Consider the following 15,375-nt stretch of genomic DNA (forward strand, 5'->3'; position numbering starts at 1 on the left):
TGAAATAAAAAAAAGTAGTATTTTACAATATTCATCCATCCATTTTCTAAACCAGATAATTCCATTTAAGGGTCATGGGGGGCTGGAGCCTATCCCAGATGTTATTAGATGAGAGGTGGGGCAACACCAACAAACACACTCACAGTCCCACCTACAGCCAATTTAGAGTCACCACTTCACCTCACCTGCATGTCTTTGGAAGTAGGAGGAAGCACCCGGAGGGAACTCACACAAACACATGGGGAGAACACGCACACTCCACACAGGAAGGACCAGGTGGGGAAACAAACCTGTGACCATCTCACTGCCAGGCAACACTGCTAACCAGTAAGTCACCACGCTGCCCAATTTTATAACATTTTTAATAAATAAATTTAAGCATATGAGCATAGATAGAGGTTAAAATGTCTTTTATGTATAAAGAATCATAAAACAAATGAGCAAAAATTACATAAAATCTGCGAATTCCAGTTTGGATCCTGAGGCAGCTGATCACGGACATGCACAGAGTGACGCCCTACAAGATTTTCAAGTCTAGCGGGATCCAGTAAGACGTTTTGAGGCATTATCTTACTGACATGGAGAGAAAGAAGGAAGATGCAGATAAGTACACCAGCCTTTAGGAAATGATTCTGATCAAAAGAGGTGCAAATCACTAATTTTCAAAAAGTGATGCAGGCAGCAGAATGAGGGTGGAAGCAGATGACTGCTCCTATTTAACATGGAAACCCCTAGTCTGTGTTTGCACTTATTTTAATCGAATATGGGGAAAAAAATTGTAGATCTAAGTGCTAATCTGTAATTATATATATATATATATATATATATATATATATATATATATATATATATATATATATATATATATATTTATTTATTTATTTTTATTTTTTTTGATGAACTCAATTCTCACTGAGCTGGAATGAAGAGACAATTTGTTTTTTTTTTGTTTGTTTGTTTTACTTTGTTCATGACACGACTTCTAGTTGTTTAAACCAACAGCCACTGCTTTAAATGTACGTAAATGCAAACTTTATTTTATCATTGAACAGACGAGCAGGGAGTATATTCTTCTGGGCTTTTATTATTTCTCAAATAGTTTTCTTAAATTATGATTTTTAATGTTATACATGACAAACACCCACACAATGTCCATTTATAAATTGCTAAAAAAACTTTTACAATTGATTTCTTCACCAATCAGTCTTTCGTTGAATTTGCCAGAAAAGTGAAAGTTGTCATATTGTTTGGGTGCTGTTAGTGTGTTTCAGTGGAAGTTACAAACTTAGACACTTACACTTTGAGTTTGGTGAAGTTTCCTCCAGGACTGAGAATATAGCATGAGGGGAAGCTGGTCACGCCCAGTTTGGTCACCAGACTCTCCTCGGTGCTCAGGACTCGCCGCACTGCAACGCTGTCATACTGTAACAGGTCCAGGGTTACCTGGTGTATAAAGTACAACACACACACACACAAATCCTAAGAAATTTCACCATATTTTAACATCCTGACTGAATGCTACGTCACCAGGACAAATGTTTAACTGTTGGTCATTACAAAACATGACTTCTACACTTCTGTTTGTCCAGATTAAGTGTGTAAATCTGCCGCTCTATTTTTGAGAATGAAGAAACATGTTCTGTAGGTCAGGAGGACAGAAACACAGACCGTTACCTCTCGGCCGATGTATGATTTCGAGTCCTCAAAATCAAAGCCAAGTATCGAACATTGTTATTCTCAAAGAAGCTGTCGACTTCCATTTGGCTGGACAGAGAGAAGCACACAAACACAACAGGCTGAAATCCAAGTGCACGCATTCCTAAAGCCTTAAATTGTATTAGAAATCAAAATGAAGAATTAAAACATGCACGATTTAACTCAGTTTTTGACATGATTTGAATGAAACCTATTGGATTGATTGAGGACCAACCACAGAAAGTGATTTTATTACAAGAAAATCAAAATTTTGCTCTAAACTTCATACGTATCTGTAAACAGTGGCTATTTAGAATGGGTATAAATACACCTATATTTACTATTAAACCCCGATATAAAGTCATGTATAGATATTCTTTCGATTACATTTTTCACCCTAGTTGACCTTAATAGGTCAAACGCTTGGTTGTAAGTGCTTACCGCATATAGTTAAATTTTACCTACAAAATGTCAGGGTGTGAGGTTGCTCTCCTTTGATTTGTTTTTATCTGTTTGGTTGCTCTCCTGTTTGTCTGTTAGATCTTTTCCCGCATTGGTTTCTCTGTTGGTGGTGGGTGTGTCTCTCTCTCTTTACATGACCACGCCGTCATTCTGGGCCCTTCCACGTGCACCTGCTGTCAATTTGCTGCTAATCACTGGGATGCATATGTACTGCTCATTCTGCACCGTTTCTTCACCAGATTGATGTGCCCTGTGCCTTCTTTCCAGCTCTCACAATATTGTATTCTCTTGTCCCGCCTGCCTCATCGTGTTATCGACCTCCAGCCTGTTTATTCCGACCTTGTCTAAGCCTGATGTATTTGTACTGCTGCTGTGTTTTTTGGACTGCCTTCCTGTGTACCGACCTTTGCTGTCCTCATCACTAAAGTCTTTCAACCACCAGAGCTGCCTGTGTGAGCCTTGCATTTGTGTCCAAACTAAACAGCCTTGTCAGATCAATCTGGCCAACAATGGGTGCAGCAGGCTCAGATCCCTTTTAGCTGGCGGTACGTCACCACAGTTAGCAGCTCGCGCAGCAAGAAGATCAGCTTACTACGCTCAGCTCCAGGTTTAGCAAACTGGCTAAACACCAGGATACATTTATGTCGTCAATCAACGCACAGATGAATCAGCTACTGACGCGACTCAGCCCTCAATCTTCTTCGGATGTGGCCACCAGTGTTTCCAGCACACCTCCACTGGGACTGACAGCCGCCTCACCGGCTTCCGCATCAGCACCAGTGGTGTGCAATCAGCTGTCGCAACCTAAACGCTTCTCTGGTGAAACCGGAGACATCAGAGCCTTTCATTACGCAGTGTGAGCTCCACTTTGAGCCGATATCAGCAAGGTTTCCGACCGACAGAGCAAAAATTGTTTATATGATCACTCACCTGTCCGGTTACCGATTATGCCACTGACTTGCACATTCTTGTGGCTAAAAGGGAATGGAACCCGGCGACTCTTCTCGACGTCTTCTTCCAGGGTCTGTCCGCCGACAGTCAGGACCAACTCATAGCCATCGACCTACCAGACGATTTGGATGGGCTGATAGCGCTGGCCATCCACACTGATCATTGCCTGCAGGACCAACCTCGCCGTGGGAGTCGCTATCCGGATCAGCAAACAGACGTGCCTCCAAGCCGTCTCTCCTGCTCCACTCACGCTCGGCCCGACCCTCCTCCACACAGCTCAGAGGAACCCATGCGGTTGGGATGCACACACCTGTCACCAGCTGAGCGACAGCACTGCCATGAGTGCGGACTCTGTTATTACTGTGGACAATCAGGTCACTTGTGATCCAATTGTCAAGCCAGGGGTGCCACCGTGCGGCCAAGATCAGAGTTGCAGGTGAGTCTTAATTCCATCTCCTCTGTTTCCACTCAAAATATAATCCCAGCCAATTTAATATCTGACAACTCCACTATAGTTGCATCGGCTTTTGTTGATTCTGGTTCTGATGCCAGTTTGATTTTGTCCTCTCTTGCCAGGTCTCTTCACCTTAAGAAGTATAAGCTCTCATGTCCTCTGGTGGTACATGCCGTGAATGGTCATGTTTTGGGTCAAATTACACACTGCACTCAGTCGGTTAAAATGATAATCTCCCACATACACTCAGAATCCATCAGTTTTCAAGTAATGGATAATATGACTCACCCAATCATACTGGGGCACTCCTGGTTACAACGTCATGGGCCCAGTGTGAGATAGTTTCGTGGAGGCCAGCAGGTAATAATGTATGTCTGCATAAATCCATCTGCACTCTGCAGGGTTCTAATCCAGATCACGCAGGAGTCCCTGAAAGTTCCAACCTGGCAGTCATCTTCAGTAAAGCCAAAGCTAAATCGTTACCACCGCATCGCAAATATGACTGCACTATCAAGCTCCTCCCCGTGGTGTCTCCACCACAAGGAAAGCTCTTTTCTCTTTCAGCTCCTGAACATCACGCTATGAATAAGTATATTCAGGAGTCTTTGGCAGCTGGATTGATTCGTCCTTTGTCGTAGCCCATAGGGGAGGGTTTCTTTTTTGTTTAAAAGAAAGATGAGACACTCCAGCCCTACATCAATTACTGTGACCTAAATGACATCACAGTAAAGAACCGCTACCTGCTCCCGCTAATCTCCTCTGCATTTGAGTTGTTGGAAGGAGCCACGATTTTTACCAAACTTGATCTGCAGAACGCGTACAGGGTGCAATAAAACATGGCGATGAATGGAAAACGGCCTTTAACACTCCCTCTGGACATGCCATTTGGACTCACAAACGCACCTGCCGTATTTCAGAATCTGGTTAACGACGTGTTACGGGAATTTCTTAATAGAAATGTCTTTGTTTATTTGGATGACATCCATATTTTCTCTCCTGATCTGGTCACTCACACACATCATGTTCGTCTGGTATTACAAACCTTGCTGCAAAACGGCTTCTTGTAAAGGCAGAGAAATGTGAATTCCACAGACCCACTGTCTCTTTCCTGGGTTTTGCGATTTCAACAGGAGAAATCAAGATGGATCCTGCAAAGGTGACGGCGGTTCGGGAGTGGGTGGTTCCCACATCCTGCAAGGAGGTACAGCAATTCTTAGGTTTCGCCAACTTCTACCGCAAGTTCATCTGGGGTTTTAGTACTGTCGCAGCTACTCTTCATGCAGTTACCTCATCCTTCCGAATGTTCGTCAGGACACCGGAGTGTGACAAGGCATTTAGAGTCCTAAAGAATCACTTTACTGCAGCCCCGTGCTGCTCCTCCCTGACCCCACTCGGCAGTTCGTGGCAGAAGTCGATGCCTTCAATGTGGGTGTGGGGGCAGTCTTATCTCAAAGAAATCCCTCCGACAACAGGCTGCATCCATGCGCTTTTTTGTCTAAAAAGCTGTTCCCAGCTGAACGAAATTATGGTATCGGTGACCGCGAACTGTTAGTGGTCAAAGTGGCTTTGGAGGAGTGGCCACACTGGCTGGAGGGGTCACAATACCCGTTCATAGTCTACACGAACTATAAAAATCTTGAATACCTCCACACCGCAAAACGTCTTAACTCCTGTCAGGCTCGTTGGGTAAAATTTTTTAGTCGGTCCAATTTCACTCTGTCCTACCGCCCGGACTAAAAAAACAAAATGCACCCGTGGAGCCGGAAACAATCTTACCCTCCTCCTGTTTTGCCGCACTAACTTGGGACATCGAGTCCCACATCAAATTGGCGGTAGGGAATGCGCCCGTTCCTGCTCGGTCTCCGTGGGGAAAGCTCTTCGTTCCTCCCGCCCCCAGGGGTGAAACTATTTGCTGGTGTCATGAAACCTGAATGTTCTGTCATCCAGGTATTAGGAAGACCATATTAATTGTGCAGCAGAGGTTTTGGTGGCCAGGGTTAGTCAAGGATGTCTCTGAACGTGTCTGCTTGTCAGTCATGTACGATGCACAAATCTTCCAATCACCCGCCCACAGGTGCTTTGCAGCCTTTGCCAATCCCGATTCTTCTGTGGTCTCACATTGCAATGGATTTTGTAACCGGTTTTCCACCCTCTAAGGGCATACGGTTGTCCTGACAGTAGTAGATGGCTTCTCAAAAATGGTTCATTTTATACCTCTAAACTTCCACCATCTAAGGAAACCGCAGTGGTAATGTTAAAGCAAATCTTCAAATTACATGGGTTGCCCCAGGACATCATGTCAGACCGGGGTCTGCAGTTTGCATCCCATTTTTAGAGGGAGTTTTGCCGTCTCCTCTGGGTCACATCCAGTTTAACCTCGGGCTACCATCCACAGGGCAATGGGGAAGCGGAACGGTTGAATCAGGAATTAGAGAAAGGGCTTTGGTTGCTTGCATCACAACACCCCGCATCCTGGTCAGATCAACTTCCTTGGATAGAACTTGCACATAACAGTTTGCCCTCAGCTTCCACCAGTTACTCTCCTTTCCACATGGTTTTTGGTCACCAGCCCTCGCTCTTTTTCTCGGTCAATCTTGACTCCCTGGTGCCTTTGGCACTCAGTCTTATCCTTCATTGCCAATGAACCTGGGAGCTGGCAACGAAAAAATTCTGTTACATTCCACAGCGTCGTATAAAGCCTCTGCTGACCGTAAGAGGTCCACAGCCCCATCTTACATCACAGGCCAGAAGGTGTGGCTTACAATGCATCACCTTTCCCTCAGGGGCATGCCCAAGAAATTGGCTCCCAGGTTTGTCGGTCCATTCCCAGTCTTCAAAGTCCTTACTCCTGTCTCAGTTCATCTTCGTCTCCCTCGGTCCATGTGTATCCATCCCACCTTTCATGTCAGCTGTGTCAAACCTGTTCAGTCGAGCGTTTTGTGCCCTCCTGCCATTAACCCGCCATCCGCCCAGTGTGTGGCTGGTGGCCCTGTTTTCTCTGTGCGTCGGTTCCTGGCCTCTCGCCGTCGCGGTTGTCAGAATTTGGTCGGTTGGGACGGGTATGGCCCTGAGAGTGGTCATGGGTCCCCTCCTGCTTTGTGTTGGAGCCAAGCCTTATTCGTGCTTTTCATTCTGCTCAACCTGACTCTCCTGGGCTGCCTGAGGTCGGCCATGGTGGTGGGAGGGGGGGTACTGTCAGGGTGTGAGGTTGCTCTGCTTTGCTTTGATTTTATCTGCTTGGTTGCTCTCCTCTTTGTCTATTTCTCTGTTAGAGCTTTGCCTGCTTTGATTTCTTTGTCTCTCTTGGTGGTGGGCGTGTCTCTCTCTCTCTCTCTCTCTTTCCCTGACCACGCCCTCATTCTGGGCTCTTCCATGCGCACCTGCTGTCAATTTGCTGCCAATCACTGGGATGTATACTGCCCAGTTTGCTTCTGTTTCTTCTTTCCAGCTCTCGGTATTGTATTCTCTTGTCCTGTCTGCTTCATTGTGTTCTCAATCTCCAGCCTGTTTATTCCGATCTTGTCTAAGCCTGATGTTTTTTGCACTGCCTTCCCATGTACCGACCTTTGCTGTCCTCATCACTAAAGTCTTTCAACCACCAGAGCTGCCTGTGCGAGCCTTGCATTTGTGTCCAAACCAAACATCCTGTCACAAAACTGACCCATAATCTGTATTTTACAAATGCACGTCACAAAATTAACCATAAAATTAAATATGAAAATACAGTGATATGCTTGCATTAATTACATTCTCTATTCTTGTAATAAAGCATGAATTAGGTATGATGCAAACACATGGAAGCCCAATTACATAGTATCACAAAAAATTACAAATAATTTACATTACTAGGTGTCAAACAATTAAGACAAGTGTGTTCACATGCTCTACCTGTGCATGCCATTTCTGAATAAATTTTCTCAAATGAAATGAAGATGAAAAAGGATTTATATCATATGGAAAGGCTTTGTTACTACATTTTGAGTTACCCGACAGTCTTAAATGTATTCTTGCCTGGTATCTGCTTTGAAATTTAAAGTTTTTTTTAAGTTTACAAAATGAAAGAACAGTCATGAAGTGAAAGGAGGGAATAAATAAAAAAAAAAACTTTGCTGCAGACTGAGAACACCAACAGTACTTCCTTCTTGCTTTTCCTGCATCACTATTGCATTAAAACTGTGCTTGTTAGTGTGTGTCTGACCTTCTCCATCACAGTGTGCGGGCAAAACATGACAGTCCAATTGTTATGCCGTGAAATAGAAACTTAAGTGGAAACTCTTGTGCATTGATTGGTAATCATAAGATAATGGAATTAAATTAAACTGATTAAGCAAACTGCCTTTCCTGTGGCTGAGTAGCAGGTTAAATCATTCTGTCAGTAATACACAGGTAAGATTCCTTCTGAAAGATGAAACAATGTAAAATAAGTCCAAGAATAATAAGACAGAAAACATACTTCAAAAATACAGTACTATTTCATTCCTCCCGACCACCAGAGGGCGGTGCTTTAGCACCTGGACTATTCCTTGCGGCATGCGCAGAGGTAGAGTCTTATACCAACAAAGGTGGGTGATGTCAGCGACAGTATATGAGAGCACATTACCCAGCATTCAGTTCTTTTTCCATCTCTCATGTGGGAAGCAGAAGGTCAAACTTTTTGGGATCTCTTGTTGATTAGAGCCTCGCAAACTTCCATGGTTGGAGCTGCGCACACGCAGCCTCCAGAGGCTGCAAGACCGCGAGTTCTTTCCTCTGTTCCGCTTACCGCTGTGGGTGAGTAACCCCGCTTGGTGTGGGTGATTTGGCCTCAACTCTCGGTGAGTAATTCTGTGTTACTACCAGTGAGCGGTTGTGGCTTAATTTGGGTTCCGCTACTGTGTACGGGACGTGACACACTTGTTTTGCTTCAGCAATTGTTGTATAGTCGTCCGTGAATTGTTTCTGTAATTTATGTTTGTAGCATGGCCCAAGCAGAGGGTCACCCTTTGAGTCTGGTCTGCTTGAGGTTTCTTCCTCAGAGGGAGTTTTTCCCTTACCACTGTTGCTCTGGGGGTTGGTAAGGTTAGACCTTACTTGTGTGAAGCGCCTTGAGGCAACTCTTGTGATTTGGCGCTATATAAAGGAAAATAAATTGAAATTGAGTGTGACACATTCGTAGCATTTGTTATCACTACTGTGAGCAACCCTAATGTGTGTCGGGCATGTCGCGCTGTAAAACATGCCACACTGTCTTGACACTGTGGTGTGAATGTTAATTTGTCGGTCTGAGTTTATTACACATCGCCGGCTCTTTTTTCACACAGATGAGCTGTATGTTGTGCCATTCATGCCCATTGAATTTGCAAAGAGCTCCTTGACCCCATACCACCAGGTGGTATTTATTGGCATGGCGCTCAACTCAATGACAGTGACTGCCCGCCCATCCCCGCGAAGGGTGGACAACATTCTCACTCTGATCTGTTGTGTTCGCAGGAATGCCAGACTGATTTACGGCCGGCTCCTCCAGCTCATGGGGAAACTGACAGTGTCAGCAGTCACGCCTCTGGGACTCCTGTTGCACCCCTTACGAATCTGGCTCAACAGCCTGGGCCTCAACCCCACGCTGCATCAACACAGGACTGCGTATCTTCCAGCTCAGTCTGTCCGACATCTTCGCCAATGGAAGGAAAGGGAGTTCCTAACACATGGTGTTCCTCTGGCCTCTCTGCCCTCCAACCGGGAGGTTGTTCTAACAGCCGCAACTAAGTACTTGAACACCTGTGAAAATCAAGGTTAACATTTGGTACATTAGCCTTTGTTTGCAATTACAGAGTCAAACATTTCCTGCAGTTCTTGACCAAATTTTCACACACTGCAGCAGGGATTTTGGTCCACTCCTCCACACAGATCTTCTCTAGATCTTTCAGGTTTGGAGTTTCAGCTCCCTCCAAAGATTTTCTATTGAGTTCAGGTCTGGAGACTGGCCAGGCCACTCCAGGATCTTGAAATGCTTCTTACGGAGCCCCTCCGTAGTTGCCCTGGCTGTCTGTTTGGGGTCATTGTCATGCTGGAAGACCCAGCCATGACCCATCTTCAATGCTCTTACTGAGGGAAGGAGGTTGTTTGCCAAAATCTCGCAATACATGACCCCATCCATCCTCCCTTCAATACAGTGCAGTCATCCTGTCCCCTTTGCAGAAGAGCACCCCCAGAGTATGATGTTTCCACCCCCATGCTTCACGCTTGGGATGGTTTTCTTGGGGTTGTTCTCATCCTCTAAACATGGTAAGTGGAGTTGATTCCAAGAAGCTCTATTCTGGTCTCATCTGACCACATGACCTTCTCCCATACCTCCCCTGGATCATCCAGATGGTCAGTGGTGAACTTCAAACGGGCCTGGACATGTGCTGGCTTGAGCAGGGGGACCTTGTTGCCCTGCAGGATTTTAAACCATAACAGCATCATGTGTTACTAATGTAATCTTTCAGGGCTGTGAAAAGAAATTGTGAAATCCGAGGAAAATTTGCAGGGGGTTGGGGGGGGGGGGCAGCATCCAGGAGGTGGGGTCTAGGGCCCTGTGGTGCCCCAGAATTAAATTTTTATCTAATGATACTTTTTCAGCATCTCCTGGAAGAACAAATCTCAAAATTAGTGCATATTTAAATGATCCTAAATTCAACCTTTTATTTGACCTGTCAATGATGTTGAAATAACAGAATATGACGTGGAAGTAGGACCTGGAATGATTTTCCTTTCAATTGTAAACCAAATTATGCATTAACTCAGAAAAATTAAGCTAGATGAAATTTATGAAGACTGAAAAGACTGTTACAGCATTTCAAAAAACAGCTAAAGCTTGTAGAATATTTGGAAAATCATGGTAAAATATTAACATACCTTATAGTAAAAAGTCACATATTCTTGTGTAAATTAATGAAACCGCCTACAGCAGGATTGTTTTCCCACCGGCGCGGCTCCACCTGAAGCCCGAGGCGTCAGCACAGTTCCACCGGCGCAGCTTTACCGAGGCCCGAGGCGTCAGCGCACATCCACCGGCGCGGCTCCACCTGAAGCCCGAGGCGTCAGCGCAGTTCCACCGGCGCGGCTTTACCGAGGCCCGAGGCGCCAGCGCGGAGTTATCTGACCATGGGTCCGAATAAGGCACTGACGGCGGAGGAGGGAGACGATATCAAAAAGTCCCTGGACTTTTTGTCTGAGCAAATCTCTGTTGTTAAAATGCAGCAGAAATCCATTATGGAGCTGGTGGAAGAAGTGAAGGCTCTCCGGATCCAGAATGCCGAGAAAGACCGGCGTCTGGTGTACCTGGAGAACCGTGTTGCGGAGTTGGAACAGTACACAAGGATGAACGACGTTATTATTACAGGAATTCATATTAAACCTTGATCCTACGCACGGGCGGTGTCAGAAGACGGCGGAGGGGAGGCCAGTGAGCAGGAGGCCAACTCAGTGGAACAATAGGTGGCTGACTTCCTGCAATCTAAAGGTATTCAAATGGACTGTAATAACATTGAAGCGTGCCACCCCCTGCACAGGAGAGAGGATGGAGACAAGCGAGCAGTTATAATGAGGTTGTCAACAGAAAACATAAAATGGCATTGTTAAAACAGGGACGGAAACTTAAAGGAACAAACGTATTCATCAATGAACATCTGACCAAACATCTGACACAGACCAAGGAACCTATTCATCTACTACATCATCTACATCTGGAGACAAGAAGGATATAACTCAAAGGATTGCTGATCATGGAAAAGTAGAACTGAGAACATTTAAATACACAGACCACAATGTACTGGACTTGGAGCACGATATAGACCCGGACAATAATTCTTCTCAAATATCAATGACAGTTGTTGCTATTATACAGATGAACAGTTTAATTGGATCATTAAAATGGATAACAAATTATCAATAATACATTTCAACAGCAGAAGTCTATATGCAAACTTTGACAACATTAAAGAATATTTAAGTCAATTTAAAAAAATATTTAACATAATTGCTATATCAGAAACATGGATCGATGAAGATAAAGGAATGGATTTTGAACTGGATGGATATGAATTTAATTGTGTAAACAGAAAGAATAAGAGTGGAGGAGGAGTGACTGTGTATGTGGATAAGAACATGGATTATAAAATAGTAGACAATATGACAACTGTGATTGATACTTATTAGAATGTATAACTATTGAAATATGTGAAGAAAAAAGCAAATATTTATTAGTCAGCTGTATATATAGAGCACCAGGATCTAGTATTGAAACATTCACTGACTGTATGGGAAAAATGTTCTCAAAAACTAATCAAAAAACTGTGTTCATTTGTGGTGACTTAAATATTGATCTGCTCAAATTAAATAAGCATAAAATAACAGATGAATTTATCAATATAATGTACAGTATGAGTTTATATCCAAAAATCACCAGGCCAAGCAGAATTACATCCCATAGTGCCACCTTAATTGATAATATATTCAGCAATGATATTGAGAATAACACTGAGTGGATTATTAATCAATGACATTAGTGATCATCTACCAGTTTTCATCGTTATAATAGAAACCATCGGCGGAATCAGCCAGAGGAGAAAATAAATACAGGCGAGTGCGGACAGAGGAAAACATGAACACACTAAAGAAGGATTTACAGGAGCAAACTGGGAAAAGGTATACAGTGAAAGTGATGTTGATAGTGCATATGAAAACTTTTTTACAAATATTTACATCATTACATGATAAAAATTGTCCAATAACAAGACTACAGAAACAAAAAATCCAAGCTCGACCATGGATGACGAAAGGGGTACGAAATGCATGTAATAAGAAAAATACACTGTATAGAGAATTCATAAAACTAAAGACTAAAGAGGCAGAAAATAGATATAAGAAATACAAAATAGATTAACTAATATTATACGGGTATGTAGGAAGGAATATTATAGTAACATATTATATAATAACAAAAACAAATATTAAAGGAATATGGGATATATTAAATAGCATTATCAAAAATGGTAATAAAAAACAGAGTTACCCTCAGTATTCATTGATAATAATATGAAAAGGAAAATAAGGATGAGGTAGTCAACGGTTTTAATAATTTTTTGGTAAATATTGGACCAAGCTTGGCAGAAAAAATTCCCAATTCCCAACCTGAGGATTGGGAATAATCTCATAGAAAGAAATCCTGTTCAATGTTCCTCACAGCAGTGGATGGAAAAGAAATTATAGACATTGTGAATAATTGTAAATATAAAACATCTACCGATTTAATGAAATTGATAGGTGGTGGTAAAACAGGTCATTGAATGGATTGTAGAACCATTAACATACATCTGTAACTTATCATTTCAAACCGGTAAATTTCCCAATCAAATGAAAATAGCTAAGGTTGTGCCGCTGTATAAGACTGGGGATAGACACCACTTCACAAATTATAGACCTGTTTCTTTGCTTCCACAATTTTCCAAATTATTAGAATTCAATTATTAGTTATTATCAATTATTAGTTATTCAATAATAGATTAGACAAATTCATAAATAAACATAAATTACTTACTGATAGTCAATATGGATTCAGAGCACATAGTTCAACATCACTTGCATTAATAGAATCAGTTGAGGAGATTACAAACGCCATAGACCACAAAATTACATTCAGTTGGAATATTTATAGACCTTAAAAAGGCTTTTGATACAATCAATCATGACATATTAATCAGTAAACTTGAACAGTATGGGATTGGGGATTGGTGTTGCACTGGGTGAGAAGCTACTTAAGTAACAGAAAACAGTTTGTGAAGTTGGGGGAATATACATCATGCTTGGACAATGCTTGTGGCGTCCCGCAGGGTCAGTATTGGGTCCAAAACTGTTTCTAATTTATATAATGATATTGTCAATGTTTCCAAAATATTAAAATTAGTATTATTGCAGATGACAAGGATTTTTTGTTCAGGGGGGGATTTGCAGGAGTTACTGAGGAGGATCAGTATAGAAATGGGAAAATTGAAAATATGGCTTGACAGAACAAATTATCATTAAACTTAAGTAAAACAAAATACGTTATTTGGCTATTGTAATACAGACATACAGGTTCAGTTACAAGTCGAGGGGTAGATATTGAAAGGGTACATGAAAATAAGTTTCTGGGGTGATAATAGATGATAAGATAAACTGGATGACTCATATAAAACATATACAAAGTAAACTGTCAAGAAGCATTTCAGTTCTAAAACAAAGCGAAACAATCTGGACCACAACTCACTCCGCATTCTTTACTGCTCACTGGTTTTACCATATTTACAGTACTGTGCAAAGGTATGGGGTAATACTTATAAAGGTACAACACAATCACTATGTTGTGTGGGCCGCTGAAGAGGAGGTACTGCTGGCCCACCACCACCAGAGGGCGCCCTGCCTGGAGTGCGGGCTCCAGGCACTAGAGGGCGCTGCCGCCTTGCAGGAGCAGCCAGAGTGACAGCTGTCACCCATCACCTGCGACAGCTGTCATCAATCATCGGATCTGCAGGGTATATCAGCAGGACGGCATCTCCACCTCATGGCCGAGATATCGTTTCTACTGAGAAGGTAACGTGCTCAGCTGACTGTTTAACAGTGTTCTTTGTGACTTTTGTGTTTTGCTCTGAGTATTTGTCCAACGAGAGTGGAGGTAACTTACCTGCCGTTCGGATTCCTGGGTGCGAACGCGCCCTCCTTTAATTGTCCTTTGTTCCTCGCCAGCAGTACCAGGTCCGACACGCGGAGGCAGTGGCCACCTGGGAGTTCCGGACTTGGCGGCTCCAGTATTCCCGGGGTCTGGTGGCGGAGGAAACCGTGTGGTTCCGGTTCTACTTTGGAGAGGCGTCTCCTATCTTCGAGCCTGCCCACACGACACCTGTGTGAATTTGACTTTGTCTATTATTGTAATCTGTTGTACTTGTTGTGCATATTCACAACAGTAAAGTGTGTTATTTGACCTATTCCATTGTCCGTTCATTTGCGCCCCCTGTTGTGGGTCCGTGTACTTACACTTTCACAACAGGATATCTCGGCCAACGTCATGGATCCCGAGGGGCGTCAACTGGCTGTTGAACGGCCAATGGAAGAACAGGGCGCACAGGCGCCCGCAGGAGGAATGATCGGTGAGTTGCAGCGGATCCTCACCGTTTTCACGGCTCGGTTGGATTTAATGACCGAGCAGAACGTCCTCCTTAACCGCAGGGTGGAGGCTCTCGCCGCGCAGGTGGAGGTGCGCCCTCAGGGCGCTGCTGCGGCTCTCTCTCCTGTCGACCCTGTGCGTAACAGTGACGTTCCACTGGTCGTTCAACGACCCCTCCCACCTACCCGGAAGCATACATAAGCCCTCCAGAGCCGTACGGAGGTTGTGTGGAGACGTGCGCGGACTTCCTTATGCAGTGTTCGCTCGTCCTTCGCACAACGTCCTGTCATGTACGCGACTGATTCTAGCAAGATAGCTTATGTGATTAATCTGCTTCGCGGCAAGGCACGCGCTTGGGCTACAGCGCTTTGGGAGCAAAATTCACGGCTCCTTCTGACATATGATGGGTTTGTGAGGGAGTTCAGAACAGTGTTCGATCACCCAAATAGAGGAGAGACCGCTTCAGCCGTGCTGCTGTCAATGAGACAGGGGCGCCGGAGCGCAGCTGCTTATGCAGTCGACTTCCGCATCGCGGCTGCGAGGTCCGGCTGGAATAACACTGCCCTCCGCGCCGCCTTCGTAAACGGACTGTCGTTGGTCCTGAAGGAGCTCCTGGTGGCTAAGGACGAACCGCGGGATTTAGACGGGCTTGTCG

The 15,375-nt window shown here is 43.9% G+C and overlaps 1 protein-coding gene across 1 annotated transcript in view; it reads right to left on the minus strand.

The window, feature by feature from the left end:
* qsox1 (quiescin Q6 sulfhydryl oxidase 1) overlaps positions 1-15,375 on the minus strand; it is a 121,966-nt gene that overhangs the window by 54,021 nt on the left and 52,570 nt on the right. The window contains 3 exon segments of the mRNA XM_034179681.1: positions 1,298-1,443; positions 1,675-1,709; positions 1,712-1,764. Of these exon segments, the coding sequence (XP_034035572.1) occupies positions 1,298-1,443; positions 1,675-1,709; positions 1,712-1,764 (234 nt within the window).

Source organism: Thalassophryne amazonica, chromosome 10 (assembly GCF_902500255.1).
Source record: "Thalassophryne amazonica chromosome 10, fThaAma1.1, whole genome shotgun sequence".
In the NCBI taxonomy this organism is placed as follows: domain Eukaryota; kingdom Metazoa; phylum Chordata; class Actinopteri; order Batrachoidiformes; family Batrachoididae; genus Thalassophryne; species Thalassophryne amazonica.